Here is a 22,596-nt window from a genome sequence, read left to right on the forward strand (position 1 = left end):
TATTGGTAAGTGCTGAGGCCCTCTCTTGTTAGCAGGATATTGTCTCCACTGGCAGCCTGATGCAACGCACCATGGTGATGCCGAGAATGCCCTCAATTCTAAGTTCAACTTCGGAAAACAGACATTGGGAGGTTAGTGCCACAAGATTAGGAGCAAAGATGGGCATATATATGTTGGGGAAACTGACAAAGCTTACCATTAAGCTCACCATGGAAACATTTATATTGGGAGAAGGAATGAAATTAAACTGTTCATTTAAGGAAAGCGGTAGTTTCCCAAGCCCGGCAGTTTATAGACGAGTGTGCACCTCAGCTATACTGGTCTGGATCCCACTTCCACGAGCGACGGGAATGTTGTTGCTCTGCCATCGAGATCTCTCGGCCGGAGAGTTACATGGAGCCGACCCACGGTTCAACCGCAATATGGAAGACAATAATGCAAACCAGCCGGCTGCCTCCTCAGGACCTCGGCATGACCCTATCTCCTCCTGTGCGAACAGGTCGGAAGCATCAGCTATATGCCATGACCTCATGTACACATGGTCCCAATGGGCCAAGCACTGCACAGGGCGTCTAACTTGACTGGCGTGGATTCATGCTGTGTGCTTAGCAGCCAAACGGCACCAAGGATGTCCCCACGATACCTTGGAAACGAGTGTGAGAGAGCCCATGAGAGTGTTTTTACAGGGTCTGTTGAGCGTGATTTATAGGTTATTCTCTGTTGGACTGGAGACAGCGGGTCTAGTGAACACTAGCCACATCACAGCAGTGGTCTGTCCTTTCATGAGCCATAGACGAGAGTCAGCGACAGACGCAGAGCCAGGTAGATATGATGGCATCACGCCAGCATCATCATCATCGTCGTCACCACCGCACGACTTTCAGCCTGGCATTTTGGGCCTATTATAGATGGGGAAATTATTTTCAAACATTAAAAAATATATATTTTACAAACGATATTTCTCTGAGCTCATCACGCTGTGTGACACTTTTCAGACAACAGTTTTCATACTGCCTAATACTAATACATGCATGTCTACAACAACCCTGAGGCCAGAGAGATCTCCCACTGCCATACAATCCACATTCAATAAAAAGCATATAGTTCTTTCATTAAGCTTTAAACAAATACTGTCCCACTCATTGTCGCTGTCATTCTCCATTACTTGAGAGTGGCTGATGCAAGTAGCCTGCACTCACTTGCTCAGATTAATAACGCTGTACATATCGAGCGGCTACAGGGATGGCTCCTAAACCAAATTATAGCATGACTGACCACATTCATAATGTTTAACAAGGGGATAAACAGACGGGCCAGGAGAGATGTAAAACGCTTATACTGTAGGTGCGCCTTTAAAATAGCAATGTAACGCACTAAGCCAGCCAGCATGGTCCGCATTAAAACCAGGAACAAAGCGCAGGACAGAAAAGCAGATGTAGGCTCTCTTCCCCGAACCCATGATCCATCCTGATAGGCGCATAATGAGAACCAGACGAGCGTTCACACCATAACGCACACAAATCCCCATTCATTATTCATGGCAGATTACCCTCTTCATTAAGGCGAGGCAGGGACCGAGGGACAGAGAGGCAGAGAAAGAGGAGGGGAAATCTGTCCAGGAAAATGTTGCCGCTGCTGGGGACGAAGGGGGGGGGGGGGGACTGGCCTGCCCACTTCACTGACATAAAAGCCACGCAGCGCATCGAGCTAACAGACATCCGGAGAAGACACAGAGAGCCTTAGGCGTGGGGGCGATGTGTGTGTGCGTGTGCGCGTGCGTGTGTGTGTGTTAGAGGGCGGTAGTTTTTATGGCATAAAGTTCAGGTCTCAGAGTCCCATAGCGTTGATACAATAAACACAATGTGACAAAGCTCTTCTGCGGGAGGCTGGAAAATGTCAGTGTAGCAGAACGGACGTTATACCATCCCACGGCAACTCCTGTCACCACGGAAACACGTGGCGAAGTCCAGAGGCATTAGTTTAACTTTGAAAGTGTACATTTTTACCTGTAACTGTAACTGTAACTTTGCTGTGTAATAAAACGGCTTCCTTATACCAGTCAAATATAGATTGTCACTTCCGTTCTGGGTGACACAGCAGGGCCAGGCCTGTTAGTTAGTCTATCACCTGAGCCACACAGCAACCTTGTCAGATTGAATGCCTCATCAGACAGCTGGTCAGACTGTAACCATGATATTGATAAGCTAGTTCTTCCTCTAAAAGACGTTTTACGACTGACAGAGCGTAACAGCTTCTGTAAAGTCAATCATTTCTTGACAAGGAAAAAGGCAGAGCTCATCAGCGTGGCGAAAGTTACAGGAAATGTTACTAGAATAGCTCTATATGAAGCAACTAAGCAAGGTTAAAATAGGTTTAGCTAGTTCCATACTTAAAACCATACTAACATAGACTAGAGCAGAGGTTCCCAACCACCGGACAGTGGACCGGTGCCGCTCCTCTAGTCACTAGAGGAGGAAAAAGTGGGTTATTTTCTTCTACATAAAGTCATCCTGGCTCGTCGTCACATTATGCATTTGACATGTTTTATCGGTGCGTTCAACACCGGCAACGTGTCTCGAAAGCAAATCTTCCCGTCAGAATGAGGAGGAGTACGTGTGAATATGAAGGGTCTTTTCACTGAGTGATTGATGGTGTGTGTGTGCTGTTGTGGAACGCTCCACCGGGGCCAAGCTGTGAGCTTTGTAGAGGCTGGCAGGTGAGAGAGATTACCTGTTGGTATAAAGATCCTACGTGAGGGAGAGGCTGCAGGCTCAGACATGTGCAAGATGACTGACCCATTTGAATGCATGCTCACCCAGCCCCAAGGAGCACAGCTTGGCTTATCCCAATCTAGAAAGATAGGACTGGCCTTGCACTGATTGAGCCCCCCCCTTCCCCGTTTTTTAAGACCATAACGATGCCCAAATGCACTGTGTCACAGTTCAATCACTGCAAGCGTGCAATGGCATAATAATCCATCATTATGCTTTGTTTTCTGCAATTCGACCTGCGGTGCTGTGGGTTCATTAGCAAACACAAGAACTGATGGAGCACATAGATTGAGCATGCTAGAAGAAAATAATTAAACCCAACCCCTGTTCTTTAAAGCCTTGTTGTCACATGTGATTAATTGTATGGCTAATTAAAAAATCAATACTTGACACTAATGCCGTGCACAGCAATCCATTGCATTAGTCTTCAGTGTGTAAACTATCAGTGAATCCAACTGGAGTCTAAAATATCAACATGCACAGCAATACAATCCCACAAAAAGGCTCTATTAACAATAATCTCATCATTCATTTGGGTTACTCTTCATTCCAAGGCTCAAGTTAGTATCGAGAGAACATGTCCCCATAACTCACCTACCAATAGATATAATGCAGATTGCAAAGGAGCAATTCCTTCCAGTGCTGGTGACGTCTGTGTCACATTGTCCTGAGTAAGGCCCAGCACAATGCCTCTGTTCACATAGTGATTAGTGTTGACCTGTGAGTACTTGACGGAGCCAGCCCAATGGAAACGCTATTCATAGTATGGATTTTGTTGGATTTCTTACCATTATAGTCTAGTAGACACACAGTCTAAACAAAACCCTCTAGCTATTCTGAATCTTTCACCTTTTGGAATGGACACTTTCTGAAAGGTTTTTGAGAACACCGATGCGAGTTACATCATTATTAATTAGATCTACAGTATAGGCCTATAGCCCGTACCTCAAGATACATAATAAAGGTTTGAGCATCCTCGTGTATCTTACGCAAATCCATATAATTGGAGTCGAACAGAAACCTTGTATCTCCATATTACATCTTTTTATGTTTTTCTTTTTTTAATATAAATGAACAGCATATTTTATACTTGGTCGTATGACAGTGTCACACAAAATATGGAAAACAGCTTGAAGATCTTTTCGAGTCCCGATCGCAACGGCCTTTGCTGCGTGTCCCTCCCCATCTCTTCCTCCCCAACGGCCTTTGCTGCGTGTCCCTCCCCATCTCTTCCTCCCCATCTCCTGTCGACCAACAACTGTCCACTGTACTTTATTTATATCGGCCACATGACGTCACACGAGTGACCTAAACAAACATTAAATCCCATAGACTTGGCTGCCATACAACGTCATCTTCATGCATTGGAGGGGCTAGCGCCTCAAAAAAACTCGAATGGTTGCCGTTTAAATGCAACATCTACGGTTCATCATCTGTGTGTGCAGTTATGTGAATTCTGTGCTGCAAAACCATCCCAGTGAGACTTCACAGAGCCATGCAGGGCCCAGAAAAGAACAGCCCTGGCTCTTGTTTATGTGTTTGTCAACACTTCACCACACCCTTGTCAAGCATCTCACAAAGCCCCGGCACGCATGCAAGCCCCGGGCACCTCCTTAGCTCTCATCACCCTGGCTGGGGCCACCTCAAAGCCGCACTTATTTATAGATGAATAACAATTATGCGAGTGTGCTCCCTTACGCTCCAGTAAACGGATGATCCGCGGACGTACTGTAGGTCAGTGGAGCGGACACAATGTCAGGGTAAACAAGGAATGCCTCTTGCTCGTTCCTTCTCAGACATGCAAGGAATGCTGGGTTTCTCTCTTATGAGGTACCCTGAGGAGCAAATACTACTATTCTGGCGTTGCTAGACGATCAGAGATCTCTGCCTATACTGTGTGGTGACATCTAATTTCAAAGTGTGGGCTAAAACAGGTTGGAAACAATTCAGAAATTAAAAACAAAAGCTGTGCCGAAACGCACAGACTTGAGGGTGGTCGTTCATTCATAGGGTGGTCCTTCATTGTCAGAGGCCCGGCTGTTCTCACCGCTGTTCTAGTCCATATGTTGATCCATATTTAGATTTCCCCAGATGTACCAGTAGGTGGAGATCTCATGATCATCTGGCTAGAGTGTAAAAATGGACCCTTACGGCGGCCGGCGGGTTCTACCAGTCCATTTTGACACCGTTAATTTAGCACTCCAGATTGTGCCGATTGCCAACCACACTGTAGAGGAGAACCTGGTGAAAACTTACTGTAGGAGAAACTGAGGCGCGGAGTGACGTCGTCTTCGGCGACCGCTGCGTGAACGAAGCCGACCAGCAGCATGCTGACGGCTGGGAGACAGAGCCGGGCCATGCTCACTGTCCTCATGTCTGCTTGGTTCCGCCAGCCAACGCGCAGTGTTTGCCTTTCAGGGTTTTGGGGAGTTCATGAAGAGCGTCTTTCTCTGCCCCGTGTTTGTTTTCTCTAGGTCTTTTCCTGTAGGTCCGGCGCTCCCTGAATGGGAGACCTGTGCACTGTTGTGAAAGCCAAGCTGAGGCACTCCTCCAGGGCTGCAGACGACAACGGGGCTCGGAATGGTGACCTGTGACCTCAGAATGAGCCTCCCTGGACCGACGGCCTCCGCAAATATTCCTCCATATGCACACGCAGGCTCCTAGCTGGGACCTGAAAGGACACACAATAGAACATTCATTCAGATTAGTATACTATAGTATACAGACAGTATGAGAAAGCTCTCATAGTTCTATGTATTCTGGAAAAGTACTTTGTAAGAAACATTCAGTTACAATACTCTGTTGACTGCATTGCTGTTACTGTTCAAGCACTAGCAGTTTAAATGAGCTCACGACTCAGGAAAAAGAAAATAACAGTCTAGACTCTATCTTGACAAAAACAAATAATCCTCTAGCCCACATAATGATCTCAACATATTATATTTGAAAGCTTGAGTAAAGAAATGCCTTGGGAGGACACAACCCCAAAGCTGATTTCTTTGTATGTGGGTCTCCAGCTGACCTTTTCACTAAATATTACTATCATTCTGGAGGTTGCATGGGGTTGTTTTCACTTTCTGTTCAGAGGAATAAACAAGCGATATCTTTGTAGTAAATCATTAACAATATTGTAACCAGAATAAACTTTGTCCATGCACAATAATACAAAGTAAAATTATCAGTGTTATTTTATCCATTTGTAACTCTGAGTGTACAAATATAACCAAATGAACCTGTATGGCTCCATTTGGTTACATGATGTGTACACCCTCAGATTTATATGAACATTGACATTGTGTACACTCAGGTACACGGAAATGAAAAGAAAATAGGCGATTGCTTGTAAATAATGTTCCTGCAATTAATTAATGTTTACAAGAATTGTCAGAGCTGTTGTCCAATTTTGACACAGACACTAGCTAACATGCAGCTCCCAAGCAACAAAAGAAAATGTACCTCTTAACACAAGTTGGCAGCTTTGTTTGATTTCTGACAGCCAAGAAATGTGGGTATAATTACAATTGATCACAATATAAGATGTTTTGGTTTCTGCAGAGCATAAAAGCCTTTGTGGTCTGCTTTCAATTATAAACGCCCTTAAAACTCATTATAAGAAACTAGGATGTAGTGATTTAAGGCTTTCGTGGTAAGGGAATTATGGAACTAAAAGGCGCCTACAGACCACAGAACCCTGTTAAAGAGATCTCTGTGCTGCTTCAGATACTGCATGCTACAGTAGAATCATAAGAATCAGTGATAAGCAATTAAACAATAAAAAAATATTTGAAAGAAAACCTACATTAGCCTTAATGGTGTATTTATGTTGTAAGCGCTGATGTGACTGAGCGTAGTAAGATACATACAGTAACTTAATACACACATGGCTTTTATGATGAGATTCTATTACAGATGCCACGGCTGGGAGCAGTTCTTTAAATACAACCAAGATGGAGGTTTGGTTACACATGGGGTTTGCCAATCAATGGCAAAAGTTAGCGAGTGAAGCAAGAGTATTGTAGGGGATCTGTCACGATATTTCTGACTTTCAGTCAGCCATCAGAGAAACAAGAGAACAAGAGATGAAGTAGTAGGATATTGTTGACACACTAAAGATTCCACCACAGGACAATTGCATGAAAATACAAGCAAATAAAGTTACTTTCTGATTTGTTTTTTATTGAATAGTTTTTAAATTAAACTCAGCCAATATAGGTTTAAAGAAAAACATCTGCCCCAGTGCATAATGTACATACATACACTAGCCTACTGCATATCCATGGTATTGCATGGATATTAATTAGAATGCCTTGATCACTACAATGAAGGCAAATTAATGTGCTGGCAGATGGGTTTATGATTTCTGAGCCCCAAAGACTCCAAACTCAAAGGCTAGATACATGTGCTTGACCAGCAGCCAATGGGCTTTCAGGGGCCAGTGCTGGCAGGTGGCTGCCACAGAGGTCCAAACCGTGGAGGATAGATGTCCCACCAACAGAGAGGGGAAAGCCATACGCGTTTACAGCAATATTTATGTGAAAACTACTTTACCAACATGTAGCGAGGACAGCATACAATACATTTGGGGTTTGTGTGTCATACAGAAAAGAAAATACTTATTTTTTAGCATAAAGCTGAATTAAACGGGGCCACACAGAGAGATCAACTCTGTGTGAAAGAGAGAACAAGGGCGCCTCTGACCGCAACACAATCTATATGCAACTCTGCACTCCACTGCTCTCTCCTCCATGGTGCATAAGCAACGTACTGAATCATCCCTTTATTGACTACACTGTAAAATCCTGAGTGTTCTTTAACTCTGAGTGTACAAATGGAACTTAATGGACCATGGTGGTTAAAACTTGTTTTATGATTCTACATAAAATCACCAGTTCCAGTAGGACGTATGTTGGTTGTATTCATTGCCATCTCTCAGATTGATGGTGGGGGTAGAGCAGTTGTTTTCAAACAGTTAAAATGAAGAAGTAAAGTAAAGTAAACATTTAAATGAAGGCATGGCAGTATGCATAGTGTTAACTATAGATAATCACGTTGTGAGCTTGCAGATCTGCTACTTTTGAAATATGTGTATAGTCAAAATAATGATATAAAAAAAAATAAAAAAAATAACTTATACCTATCACCTATAAGATATTCCCAAAATAGGTATTGGAAAATGACTGTGCACTAAGTAATCATATAAGAAGATAATTCATAACATCAACTTGCATACAGAATTTGCAGTCACAGTGGTTCTCATAAAATCCCAAGGCACACCACTGGCCAAAAAGACTGACACTGGACTGGCACAATTATTATTAACTTTTTCAGTGAGGGTGCAAAGGGGTTTTCTCACCAGCCCATCGTTTGCATGAGTAACAGCAACAATTTTGACAGTTTGTGCGGGGCGAAGAATTAATTGGGCAGAGGCAAATCATGAATCAAGTGATTGTTTCTTCCCTCTGTTTAAATGTGCGTGTAAAGCTCTGCCTAGGAATAAGAAGGCTAGCACACCTGATAAACTGCTTCATTCACACATAGCTGCGATAAAACAGACTCATAAGTTAGCAGGGCTGTGAAGACTTTTGCAGGAACACCATGACTCTGCAACAAGCTTTGAGTTCCTCTAAGTGATTTAAACATCCATCTCTTACCACCTTCCTGACAATTACATTTAAGGCCACCATCGACTCCGGCGCTCTGGCGCCAGTGCCAACAGAATGCACGAAAAAAGGCTGCGAAGAAGACCTCGTGAACCGGCCCCATGACACGCAGCTAAAGATCGCACGTGTAATGCATGTGAACAGAGTTTTTGGATGTCAATGATGTCACAACGCGGAAGCAAGTCTTGCCTAGTGACGGAGTAGCCATCACCCGGTAAATATAAGAGTACTAATTCTGGATTAATACAAATCAAAAAAAGATGAGAATTCTCATGGGTGGGTTTAAGCTCTATATACGAGAATTCTCGAACCTGGCATAGATTGTTTTATAGATATGATAAACTCAGAACAAAACAGAATGACACATTCCAGCAAAGTAAAGTGCTTTCAGTTTTAAAGATTTTAAAGAAGTTTCAAAGGTGTTGAAGAGAGGTAACGTACATTTCAGCGTAAACCTTTGGATTTGATCTCTCCTACAATGTTAGAATGCCCCAAAGAGGAGTCGGACACAGTAAAAGGAAGTAAGCTTCATGTTTACCAAACAGGGAAATTCCCAACCCCACTCTATCAGTCAGTTCCTGTATTACAGCTGGTATAAAACAGTATACAGTACTAGCCTATAGTATATCATTGAATGGAAAAAAGTGACAGCACAGGCATTGCTACTTACTGTATGTCTCTGACACGCACACGCACACACACACACACACACACACACACACACACACACACACACACACACACACACACACACACACACACACACACACACACACACACACACACACACACACACACACCTATGTGTATATATAACAGCGATGCTTACAATGCAGAAACAGGTGGCATGGCCATTAGGGTTTGTCATTTGAGTAAAGAGGGAGGGGTCAGGGCTGAATTCCACACACACTGTTGCCCGTTGACCGGAAAACTGTGGAGTGATAAATAAGGCCTCTTTGGCATGCCTGCTGCCTGCTACAAACCACCTGTAAACACTCACAAACCGGCCACCTATACGTCACGCTGCCACCTGGGCAGGCCCCTAGGCCACATGCTCCCAGATGTGGCCTTCAACCAGGGATCAACACCTCCCTCTGCCACTCCCTCGCCTGCTGAAGGACCCCTCAGAAGTGTGGAGCAGATGTGAGATGTGGAGCATGTCATCTGTCAGGCGGGGCTTTAATTTGGGAGAGCAAGAGAGCACATGGATGGAGTGACTGATTCACTGGCATGTCAGAGCGGAAGTGTGGACGCTGTCTCTCAGGTTCTTTCGCAACCATTCATTCATCCAATTCTAAAGGATACCGATCTGTGAGTTATATAATAGCTTGCAAGGAGGAAGTATCTGTGACAAAGTGACTAGCGAGTTCCTGTAATTTCAACATCTTTTAGGAACTGCCCCACACTAACCTACATTCATTGCCATTCCTGTTTGAGTGATTCTCCAGTCCCTCCCACAATATGGAAATTCTATAGCCTGTATTTGTGATTAGGTGACTGAGAAAAAAAAAGAAAAGAAAAAACGTTTCTGCATCTTTCTCACTCTGCCCGTTTTAAGGCAAGTCCCCAGACCCAGCTAGGAGTAATTAATGGCTCATTCATCCCTGAGTGAACTGCCCAGCTGTAATTATGACCATATGCTATTTCAAAGACTTTTAATTGCCTAATTAAAATCTTATTAAACTATTGAACAGAGATAGGGGACATTTTGAACTTAAGGTTTAGGGGGGTTAAATTCATCAAGCTCGCTTTACCACTGGGGCTTCTGACACATGGTCAGAGGTTAATTTAATCACCGACTGGATACTATACAAATGTCTCAAATTTTTAAGCCATCAGCCACTGCAGTGAAAGTGGATGGGAACATCTCATCGCATCGGTCACTGAAACCTCACAACTGCCCAAAATCAACCAACACTCAGTAGTGAAAATATTTGAACGATATTCCATTCTATTTCATTCCATTTCTCCTCTGCGCAAAAATTTCCATAACAGATGTGGAGCCAGCAGAAGCAGCTCGCTGATGAAATGTAAAGTAGCTGTGCAAGGTCTGCCGAGACGCCTGCTGCTATCATCACTAAGTATCAGGGTAGAGGTGGGTGAAAACGCACCTCTTCAGACTGGCACCAAATTTAAAACTAAAAGTGCAGTCCAGTGGGGGAGGAGTTTAGATGAGTGACCTGAAACAGCACATGGATTTTTCTCACTTCTCTGAAATGCAAAGAATAAGCAAAAAGGCTTTCATATCACTGCTGGCAAAAGGCTCTTCTGTTAACATCCAACTCAAATATATTCTTCTCTGGTTCTTGTGTGGGCACAGCCGTCCCACCAGAGCAGCTAATCTCACCCGACGGATGTCCCTTTTTAGAGTCGCAATGAGATCTTTATTACTTGAACAGTTCTGTCTAGTGCATTTAACTAGCTCTCCAGTGTGTGAGTAACTTTGCAGTTTCTTTTTGTTTTCCTTCCTGGCACTAGAGCCAAATATCCATGTCAAAACACTTCAGAGAGAGTATAAACCCAAATTAAAACCTTTCATGTGTAAAGTAAAGTTTCATGGCATGGTAACCATGGAGGGATTCACGGAGGGATTGACAAGAAGAAGTGGAATAAGCTTGCACTTAACAAATTCTTGGGTGTTAATTCAACCTCTAGAATGTAAATTGTAACCCTTACGGTTCCATCTTTTACACTCAGTTTAGTTTAACACCAGTGTAAGTTGATCTACTTCTGAGAAGTAGCCTGCCCTGTTGATCAGGCTGAAGTGACCTATTTCTATTCCACAGTGCATTTCCTCTAATCACACCCTGTATTGTGGAGAGGAACAACTACACCCACAACACCTGAGGCATAAATGTCTGCTTCGTAACATGAAAAAAATGAAATTCAGATCTTTTTGTTTTCATTTATAAAGCATTCAATGTTCTGGATGGTGTGAGAACAATGCTGTGAGGTCAGCCGCAAGGGGAGTCCAGAAGAGAACCCCCTCAGGGGATTAATAGCATTAATAGCAACCCTCTTGGGTGGAATGGGTGTTAGTTAAAAAGGAACAGAATTGGTTCAATTGACCTGGCCTATTCTCTATACTGTAGCACGGACAATACTTCCAAAGAAACAGAGACTTCCCGTTCTTCTCCTTTGTTACACTCAGAAACACAAATGCAGGTAAAAAATGCTTGGTCAACTAGGTATAAAACTAGAATAAAACTTGAAAAAGGAACTGTGTTCAAAGCTTCAGAATGGAAGTTATTACATCTAGCAAATCCAGTCCACCCGGTAATTAAAAAAATAAAATCATCAGACAGAAAAATCTAAAAATGTCTCCTCGCCTTCATCTACATTGCTCCTAATCGATACAGAAAATGGCTTTAGCCTGATTCACTTAGTCATTCCATTTCCTGGAAAAAGTACAGTGTATCATAGACTGAATATCGCACAGTAAAGCCTAACGTATGAGTCACATGCTGAAAATAAAAACAGACCTACTTAAGCTCAAAATGTGTCATGAACTCATGTCACTTTCGTGACGCATTGTAAGCTTGTAGATCAGCTATTTCCGCCCTTTTTTATTTAAGTATATGTTAGTAATTTCTTCTTAAGTTATTTGTCATATCTGACCTGTGCAATTTTTGATTACAAAGCCTAAAAGGCAAACCGAAATTAGATGAAGAGCCGTGATCTTTGTACTTTTTCTGTTTTGTATGTGTATATGGAGTTAACATTACTCTAGCCTTCCCCAGCCCATGTATGTGTATATGGAGTTAACATTACTCTAGCCTTCCCCAGCCCATGTATGTGTATATGGAGTTAACATTACTCTAGCCTTCCCCAGCCCATGTATGTGTATATGGAGTTAACATTACTCTAGCCTTCCCCAGCCCATGTATGTGTATATGGAGTTAACATTACTCTAGCCTTCCCCAGCCCATGTAGAGTTAACATTACTCTAGCCTTCCCCAGCCCATGTAGAGTTAACATTACTCTAGCCTTCCCCAGCCCATGTAGAGTTAACATTACTCTAGCCTTCCTCAGCCCATGTAGAGTTAACATTACTCTAGCCTTCCCCAGCCCATGTAGAGTTAACATTACTCTAGCCTTCCTCAGCCCATGTAGAGTTAACATTACTCTAGCCTTCCCCAGCCCATGTAGAGTTAACATTACTCTAGCCTTCCCCAGCCCATGTAGAGTTAACATTACTCTAGCCTTCCCCAGCCCATGTAGAGTTAACATTACTCTAGCCTTCCTCAGCCCATGTAGAGTTAACATTACTCTAGCCTTCCCCAGCCCATGTAGTTAACATTACTCTAGCCTTCCCCAGCCCATGTAGAGTTAACATTACTCTAGCCTTCCCCAGCCCATGTAGAGTTAACATTACTCTAGCCTTCCTCAGCCCATGTAGAGTTAACATTACTCTAGCCTTCCCCAGCCCATGTAGAGTTAACATTACTCTAGCCTTCCTCAGCCCATGTAGAGTTAACATTACTCTAGCCTTCCCCAGCCCATGTAGAGTTAACATTACTCTAGCCTTCCTCAGCCCATGTAGAGTTAACATTACTCTAGCCTTCCTCAGCCCATGTAGAGTTAACATTACTCTAGCCTTCCCCAGCCCATGTAGAGTTAACATTACTCTAGCCTTCCTCAGCCCATGTAGAGTTAACATTACTCTAGCCTTCCCCAGCCCATGTAGAGTTAACATTACTCTAGCCTTCCCCAGCCCATGTAGAGTTAACATTACTCTAGCCTTCCCCAGCCCATGTAGAGTTAACATTACTCTAGCCTTCCTCAGCCCATGTAGAGTTAACATTACTCTACACTCTAACATAACTCTACAACGAAAATAAAAGCCTGGGTACCGTGGCTAACATTAATCTAGACCCCCAGGTGTGGTTATAATATTCAAATATGTCTTCCCTGTGTATTTTTTTGGATTCTTTTTGGATTGGCCCAATCCAAATACAGCACTTTAGGGACATCATAACCCTAACCCCTCCCCTAACCCCAATCTATTATCATACAACAACAGCTGTGGGCGAGGCTTATGTTCAGGTGGGTGGTGCTAAGGTGAACCAGGTATACTTAATAAACTGGTGGTTGTGGACACATAAAACATATTTTGAACACTTTCTGTAAAAACATTTGGGAAAAAAAATAAATCTGTTTTTTTGGGGGGGGATCACTGCACTCCATCTTTATATTTTCTGAGGGGCGACAGCCCCTCCTATGTCCAGCTTTTGGTGGGTAAACACAAACATTAAATACTAGTGACAATGAATGGACAGTTTGAATGTTTGTGTGAAGACAAACATTGAAGACGAAGGTGAAGACGCAAATTCTGATTGGCCGGAATGAGATGTATGATGATGTACGATGCTAAGATCGCCCCTCACTTCACAGGGGTGTGATTTTTATTAATATATTCCAATGTTCAATGCCAAAAACACAATTAAATTGTTAAACACAATTATTGATATGATAATTAATCATAAACTTAATTATTTTAATCGTGACAGCCCTATACCCGAGTGTTAGTTAAACTCTGCGAGTATACAAATGTAACCTTATAGTTAATAAAATCAGACCCGTCTGAAGTGAGTGGTACTGTACTGTACTGTACTGTACAATCCCTCCTGCCTGGCCTGTGTGTGTGTCTGTGTGTTAGGCTGTGCAACAGTGACACTTGGTTGTGAACAAAGGCTTTAACACTATTTTCGTGCTTTCGACACATTTCCGTGCTCGGACACGGACACACACACACACACACACACACACACACACACACACACACACACACACACACACACACACACACACACACACACACACACACACACACACACACACACACACACACACACACACACACACACACACACACACCTGTCTATAGGAGTGGTTGCACCACTCAAAAATGCATAAATAAACATTCGTTACACACTATCTCTATAGTCATGTGTTCCAGCCGGATCTGTCCGATATTTCATATTCCATCCTAATTTGCTAACATTGGCTTTCAAAGTTTGCAGGATTGGCCCGTTTTGAACAAAAAGCCTCAAATCATGAACGCAGCGCTTGTTTCACGGAGGCATGTACTTTTTAATAGTCTCAATATGAAGTTGTGGGGGTGGATTATATTGCAGTAATCCTGTTTTAAGAAATCTCTTTATGTTAGCATTTCTTTCTTGATGTTATATTTTCTTAATGTAACATTTGACATGAATGATCCGATCATCTGACCGATATAATATATGGGCATAGAAAATAGACATAGTACTGATGTTATAGACTTGCCTTCAGTTACTATGATAATGAGTACTGCACTAAGTACTCTTAATGGGTACAATGGATATTGCATAACCGTAGGGGCAAGCATTTCCAACAGGTAACGTTCCCAATGGGGCATCGTTCCCAACGGGCATCGGTTTAGCGAGTCACCAGACCGCTGCACTAGACTAGACCGATACCTGTTGAGAACGATTCCCGTTGCGAGTGTTACCCATCACTAGAGTCTAGTCACTACACTAACACTAGACACTGTTACCCGTCACTAGAGTCCTGTGAATATGGTAAATGGTAAATGGTGCATTTATATAGCGCCTTTATCCAAGGCACTTTACAGAGATTGTGCATTACATTCACCCATTACATTCACACACACACACACATTCACACACCGATGCCGGGGGAAACCATGCAAGGCACCAACCTGCACATAGGGAGCAATTTGGGTGTCAGTGTCTTGCTCAAGGACACTTCGACACCAACTCTGGGGGAGCCCGGGTTCGAACTGGCAACCTTGCGGTTGCCATCCGGCCACTCTGCCCCTGAGCCACTGCTAATCACTGCAAATCAATGATTATAATTATTCCCCATCTCTGTCTGTACATGATGGAGAATTTGACATCACGTGCAAGTAAGTGCAAGTCCCCCCCCACCAACAGCTGCCAGAAGAGTCAAAACACTTCCATCAGAAGACTCTGTTAAGGCTCCTGGCTGCCGGAGCTGTCAGAGACGCTCCACATGCAGTCACAGCAATTAGCACTTCACGTAATGTTGAACATGCAGTACTAGGACAGGAAGCGTCGCTAGAAAAAGACCACTATCTCCCACAGCTATTTCTACAGACTTTCCCTCAGCCTGCACGGCTCGCCACGTGCCATATATCGTCGGCTAGTATGATGATGAGATGTGCATATGATGAGGTTCACATATGGCAGGGAGACTACAGTATGGGGTTGTCTTTCCATTTTCCATGGCATATTAAAGTGGGATGGGGGGGGGGGGGGGGGGGGGCTTTCACTCTAGTTACCCCCAGGCCACTGACTTCACACTTTCCCTTCTATAACCTTGTAGGGTCACAGACAGACAAAGGCCTTGGTATATTTTCCCGACAGGTTTATAATGCCACTTCAGATTTGCACATGCTACATATACTGAAATGCAAGCATGCAAGTTGAATGTAAGTGTTCCTGAAGGTTCATCTTGTCTGTACTGTTAAAGATATCATGTGCTGATGTTTTTATGAGGGATCCCAACGTCACAGGTGAGGATTTGTTGAAGGTCTGGCTGCTGTAAGTAGGTCAGGCCCGTTGAAACACTTGTTGCTTTTCCAACTCGCTTGGATTTATCTCACCCAATAATTCCTTCTGCATTCACCATTGTGAAATATTGACCCTGATAGGGTGAGAGGTGATAACGCTGCAAAATCTTGTCTCCCGTTCCTGTTTTGCTGCTTTGTTGACTTGATATGTGATAGGTACTGTAAGTCTACAGAAGCCATCTACACAATGGTGTAGCTATTGCTGGAATAATGTTGAATTCAAATGTCTTACTTTACTGTAATTACAGTGTATATAAATACTGCTGTGTAATCTAACAACTACATCTTAAAAGAAGCTTTTGTATTGAACAGTGTTCTGAAGTAAATAGAAAGTTAAGCATAAAGTCTTTCTTATGCAAACATTTTCCTTTGTCAAAATAATGCACACATGTGTTAAGTTTGAACCTAGAGCATATAATGACTATTTTGTTTTATATTTATTTAGAAAATGAGGTCAAAAATAGATCAATAGGCATACACCACCTGGATAAAAGCAAAAGGCATAACAAAGACCTGACTTAAGTTAGTTCTTAAGCATTATTTACCCCACACTGTGTATTAGAGTGCATGTTAAAAATCACAGCCGTGTGGAGTGAGGGGTGCTAATATATTAAAGTCTAACTCATGTTGATTAGGTGATGTAATGGTGATGTAAAACAAACGGTGCAAACACAAACATGAAACGCCATTAACAATAAAGAGACAATATAACGTAAATGACACAATATGATGTAAATGTTCCCTTCATTGTCAATGCATTTACAAAACAAACATTGAACTAAAGACAAACATTAAGCCCCTCAAAAATCGGAATTTGGCCTGATAGAAAGTATGACTACACAGTATTTATTACACATTTGAATTAATAAGGGCCTCGGCTGGCTATGTTCCCATTTCTTCCCCATGTCGAGTCATGGATTCTATTCACTCCACTAAAAATGCATTGAAACCTTTGTCTGCCTCACAATCGATTAGGATGGTGTGGCATTCTTGAAATGCTGTAAACAAAGCAGCGTGGCTGTTCTCCCTTGATGTCCCCAGCAAGAGGCTGCACGAGTGAACGCATTCCACTAGCTTAGAGGCTTTCCACACTGACACATCCCCACTGGCCACTGGGCAGCGGACTGAACACATCCATCACTGTGTGACACTGATAAAAGGCTCAGAACGCCTGCTCATCAATGACACAGACCACAGACATGCCTTACTTACACGGTCAAATCCATAGTGTTGATTTAACTCAGAGAGTATACAAATGGAACCAAATGGACCTATAAAAAAGGGTAAATTTAAAACATTTTCTTGGTAAATTGACACTGTAGAGGGCACCTTCACCAATATTTAACCTGAATGCTATACTTATAATGTGAGGTGGGCATGTGGAAATCTGACAGGACTTCCCAATGTGTTTGTCAGAAAATCGCTGTGCTCAACATAAAACAAAGAGTTTAACGTAGGATGGCAAGCTTGCGCTTTTCCAGTGCAGAGAGATGTGGTTCGACACACAGAGCACATTGGGAAGTCTACAACAATATTCTATTTGTATTGCAGATGGACTGCAGACTGGAGTCACCTTTAGTTCCCCAAACATTCTACAAGCTGTGTTGCAGTGAAAAGCATTGAGAGCTTGAAGTTCGGATCTGTGGTCTGCAACATACATGCATTGATCCTGATTAGCCAACTGAAGGCTGAAGTGGCATGTGAAAACGTCACATTAAGATTCTATATAGTCCTAACTAATCTCACATCTTTGTATAACTGTGTATTTTCTGTCAACCTGAAGCACTGCAAATTATATTACTCTGCACAGCAGCAGCCTCTAAAAAAACACAAATGCCTACTTTGGTGTTTATCTGTGTGATGCACCTTTTGAGTGGTTTATTACATGCAATTACAGTCAATGGAGGGGCAATTGTTTACATACAGTACTGCTCATATAACATGATAGGACCGATATTAAGAAACCTGGAGGTGCCATTAAATGTAAGCATTTTTCCCTTTTGTAGACAGGCCGTGGTCAGCATATTAATAGGCTGTGTTTTGTGCCACTGATGGCATAAAAATGCTCTCCAAGCATTCTGAGAGAATTCTAAAGCATGTGAAAGTGCAAAAGATTGGCTGTCTGATAATTCTCCTCCAAATCGGCTTCACTGAATGCCTTCACAGTGATAAGAATATGCAAATGTCTTACTACTGTCATAATGTCTACTGTACAACTGATCATGGGGGCAACAAACATGGAGAGACTTTCTTGTCATGCAGACGCCTGTGGTTGTACGGGCTGTTTCCTCACCTCTGGCTACAGTGCTGACATACAAAAATCAGGTTTAATCAGAGCATTGAATGCTGCAGGTGACTTGTCTACTGACCTACCGCAACAAGTCTCCAGCACCAAACGCTATATTGTGAAATTCAGTAGGCTCCATTCTGTGTTGATCATGGCTACTATTTTGACAGCAACGACATGTGTTGTCCGACGTTACTAACCCCAACACAAAATATAATCCTAACTCTAACCCTAACCTCAGTCTTAACCAGCCACTCAAGTCCCCTAAGCTCATATCATCATCATCATCATACTATCATATTATAATTCTAACAATGTCTGTCTGTGTGTCTGTCAGAAACACTGCCGTAGCTCCTTACTGCCTGCACCAATCACTCCCACTTTTCACACAGGCATTGACCATATGAATATGGAGGGCGTAACGAAGCCCTTTTTTCGATTTGACACATTAATGATTATGAATTAATTTATCAATTACAAACGCACCCGGGTGCAGTACCCCCCACGGCCACAAGGGGGGGGGGGGGGGGGGGGCAAATATCTCACAACGGGTAAGGACTAGTACATTTTAACCGGCCACGTAGTCAGTTGACAACACGCGTCGTCGCTGGTAGCTGTGATCAACCGCACAGAATGCCTACTGAGATCTTGGTAGATCATAAACGGCTACTGACGTTATTTTGTCCCTCTTATTATCAAGCAGCAGCCAGACTCCCCCCAGTTCGATTTCTCTCACAGATATGCTGCATTAAGAGTGACTGCATGAGAGGGGCTGTCCCCTTCATGTGGGGTCTGACTTTGGGGCAGCCCCCCCCACCCCCACACCCTCCACATGCAGTGACCTCACATAGTCAAGATCAATAGCCGGCTGCACATTCCGTACCCCAAATCTTCAGGAGTCACTTGGCTGGCATCGGTATCCCAGTTATGCAAGCCATGTTCTGAATCCTTTACAATCCAGATATTTAGGGTAAATTCCAGTCATTGACATCCTACGTCCTAGACAACCAGATTTGACCTATGAGGGCAGCCTAATTCACAAACCAGACGGGGGGAGATGAGTTCCCGTCACTCAAGTTCTCAACCCTACCAAGCCATGGGTCCTATATATATATCACAGCACATTTCATGCATGCAACTCCAATTTATCACACTGATATAACACCCATTTTAGGCTTAAAGTTAACACAATGTTTTGAACATCTCCTTGAAATGTCAGTCATTCCACACAGAGCCGTGTACACTGTAAAGTTATGGAGTTTACATCGATCAGTTGGCTGGTCATTTAAAGGCTGACTGACTGCTCCATTTAACCAGACAGGCATAATAAGGGGATTAGCAGCCTATCAGATGACATAGTTCAGTGCAGTTGGCTGCAGGTATACGGGCAGACATCTTATGTCACATGCTTTGTTTAACTATCACTATGAAGACGTGCTAAATTCAACTCTAGTATGGGAGGCTTGTGTGAGGTACAATGCAAAAAATCTCATTACAGCAAGTAAAGTGCTTGCGAGCTTTCTTCTACCAGATAATGTACTAGTAGTGATCTTCAAAAGTACCAATAAAACACTTCTACATAACCTCTTTTTGTGCAGTTAAAGACACACACACGCACGCACGCACGCACGCACGCACGGCTGCGTGAAGGTGGGTGCCGATGTCACAGAGCGATGGAGGTGAAATGATCTGTTCAGAGGAAAGCTGAGCCTCTTCATTGTGATATCAGAGCCCACATAGCATGGCCTCGCACACATTCACCTAATTTCACAACTTAGGGGTTGGAGCAAGTCAGCGAGCCTCAGTGTGCTGCTGAAATGTAATTCTCCAACGTGCAGTTTTTGCCAGGTGCTTAAGCACCTGGACTACATTGGCACGCACGTACCACTACTGACGACATAAAGACGACCGTCACTTTTTAATGATTGGCTGCCTCTAAGCTAATGGGAGACTTACCAATAAAACCCATAGTCTGAACGGCATAAAAACCCATACTCTGAACACCGCAACGAGGAGCGAGTGGTACTGGCAACAGAAGCCATAACAAAACAGTGAGTGAACCAACAACAGAACGTCGGAAACGAAGAAAAACGGGCGTTACAACTTACAAGAGCTTGTTGCACCTGGCGGACATCTTTCCAATACGAAACAGTCTTGTCCAGGTTTAAATAAAACATTAAAGAGAGTGAATTAGACATTATAACCATAATAATTAACTAATCTAATCTAAAATGTGTCTCTGAAGGAGGGCATGACCTCAGATCTCTTCATGTCTTAAAATGTTATGTGTTTGAGTGACTTGTTCACTGATCCTAGTTCTCTTATTCTTAGAATATTTATATATTTCAAACATGATTTATCGTTTTAACTCGTCTCATGGGTTTGAAGCAAGGCTGGCCAGTGTTGAAGCGCTGGGCCCTAATGGTCAGAGCTGAGAATGCAGGCGGGCCGCCGCATTTAGCATGAGGAAACGTGCAGCTCAGGTTTAACATTGAGCACTTCCGCATTTTGGTGTCCAAATCGGAAAAATGCGGAAGTAGTTCTTCCGGGTGCCACTGAGCAACTTCCATCGAAATGAATAGCAAGAAGGGTTGGGGCAGTCCGCCCTTTATCCTTGGTTTAGTGGTTTGTTGTGAAATTAACTTGAAATGCACCATGTCACACCAAATAGTCCAACTAGACCATGGAGAGTTTTTACACGACACATATTCCAGACAGTAAAATATGTATGAATGGACCTCTGTCACCTGAGCAAATTAGACCAGGTTGACTCTGAAAGCCGTACAGAGGAAAGAGCAAAGCAACAACTGTGATAGTTCTTGTGAGCAGATACCTGCATGCTAATAAGCTGCTTCGGCCTCTCCTCCAGATGTCTAGAGAGGCCCTCTCTAGACCCCAGAAGCAGAGTATCCATAACCGTCTTCCAGACTGCCCAGATGCTGGTGGACAAGTGCCAAGAAGAAAGGGAAGACGCAGGGATTTGAGCCCTGCAAGCCCCTCCTCAACACCACAGAGAAAGCACGGGATAGGGCCACAGGAAGTATCGCACTGTGTCTTAATATATCACATCTTCGATCCAACCTGATGAATTATTCAGACTGCACTATCTACTGTGCCTCTCACCTAAAAACATCTGCCCTGCCAGCCTGACTGGTATAGGCCTGGCTGCTGCAGGAAGCCTGTTTTGACTGCTGCCGTCTTATCCTACCCTGGGCACTATTACATTTAACCTCCCTCTCGGTCTTCATGTCGCCCATTAGATGTTAGAAGCATGCGTGTAAGTATCACCGAAAAGATACAGTATGCTATCAAATCATTTTGGTGTGCAGGAAGACGAATGTTTGCAGACTATATTGCTATAATAACTGGGTCATATGCTGTCATATGCTAAGCTAACTCAAGGGTAACTAAAGTCAAGTCTTGCCCCATTACCATAAGAAAGGAAGAGTTGGGAACGCCTTTGACTTTGGGGCGAGTGGTTGTAAAACATTCCAGCTCTGGCCTGTGTCATGCTCACCCGGAGAGACAAGCAGAGTAGCACATGTTGTCTTTCCATATACTGGGTGACAATTACAAATTTAAATAAGTGACTCTTACACACACACACAATATACTGTAAGTTACCTGGCTCTAATGATTTTGATCGTTCCATGACTTAAGTCATTCGTCACAATGTGTCACCATGCAACATGATGTGAACTTGTAGATCTGCTATTTATGATTTTAGTTTTCCATTACATGACCAAAATAGGGATGCCAAGTTAAAAGTGACAAAACACCAGCATCTTTCATTCCTTCTTTGTGCATTTCTGATTTACAACTGCCAGCAGGCTAAATGAAGAAACGTGCATCCCAACATTCTCCACTATGCATGCCCAAAGCCAATAGAATTGGTTCACTGAGTGACTTTATTGAGAAAATGCATATGCATAAATACATAACTGGACATATCTGTCACAAGGACAATACAACACAGCTCAAGAGCTTATTTCCATTGTTGTCCTTTGAGAGTAAGCGTATCTGTAAACTGAGTGCCATGTGTTAAGTGCTTTACAATTTTACAGAGTCGAACGTAATCGACGCAAGAAGCACTAAGCAACCCCAATCCAACGCAAGCGCAAGGAGCGCAAGAGCAGTCCTTGACACAAGCAAAGCAAAATTACCCCTGCCAACCTTTGGCAGCAGAGAGAAAGAAGGCTTTTCCTCCTCCGCTCGGCCCCTCTTTCTTGAAAGAGGATGACACTTTCGCCGGCACATTGAGTTGTAAACGTAAACATGATC

General features: G+C 43.1%; 1 protein-coding gene across 2 annotated transcripts in view; it reads right to left on the minus strand.

Moving 5' to 3' along the window:
* sema4ba (sema domain, immunoglobulin domain (Ig), transmembrane domain (TM) and short cytoplasmic domain, (semaphorin) 4Ba) overlaps positions 1–22,596 on the minus strand; it is a 59,459-nt gene that overhangs the window by 31,566 nt on the left and 5,297 nt on the right. Inside the window, exon 2 of one of the 2 annotated variants that reach the window (XM_083763033.1) lies at positions 5,028–5,442. The exons of the other annotated variant lie outside the window; for it this stretch is intronic. Coding sequence (XP_083619159.1) covers positions 5,028–5,145 — 118 coding nt within the window. The 5' untranslated portion in view covers positions 5,146–5,442. The remainder of the gene's footprint in view (positions 1–5,027; positions 5,443–22,596) is intronic. 2 annotated transcript variants of the gene reach the window in all.

The sequence above is a fragment of the Protomyctophum parallelum genome, assembly GCF_964188405.1.
Source record: "Protomyctophum parallelum genome assembly, chromosome: 4".
NCBI classification, from domain to species: Eukaryota; Metazoa; Chordata; class Actinopteri; order Myctophiformes; family Myctophidae; genus Protomyctophum; species Protomyctophum parallelum.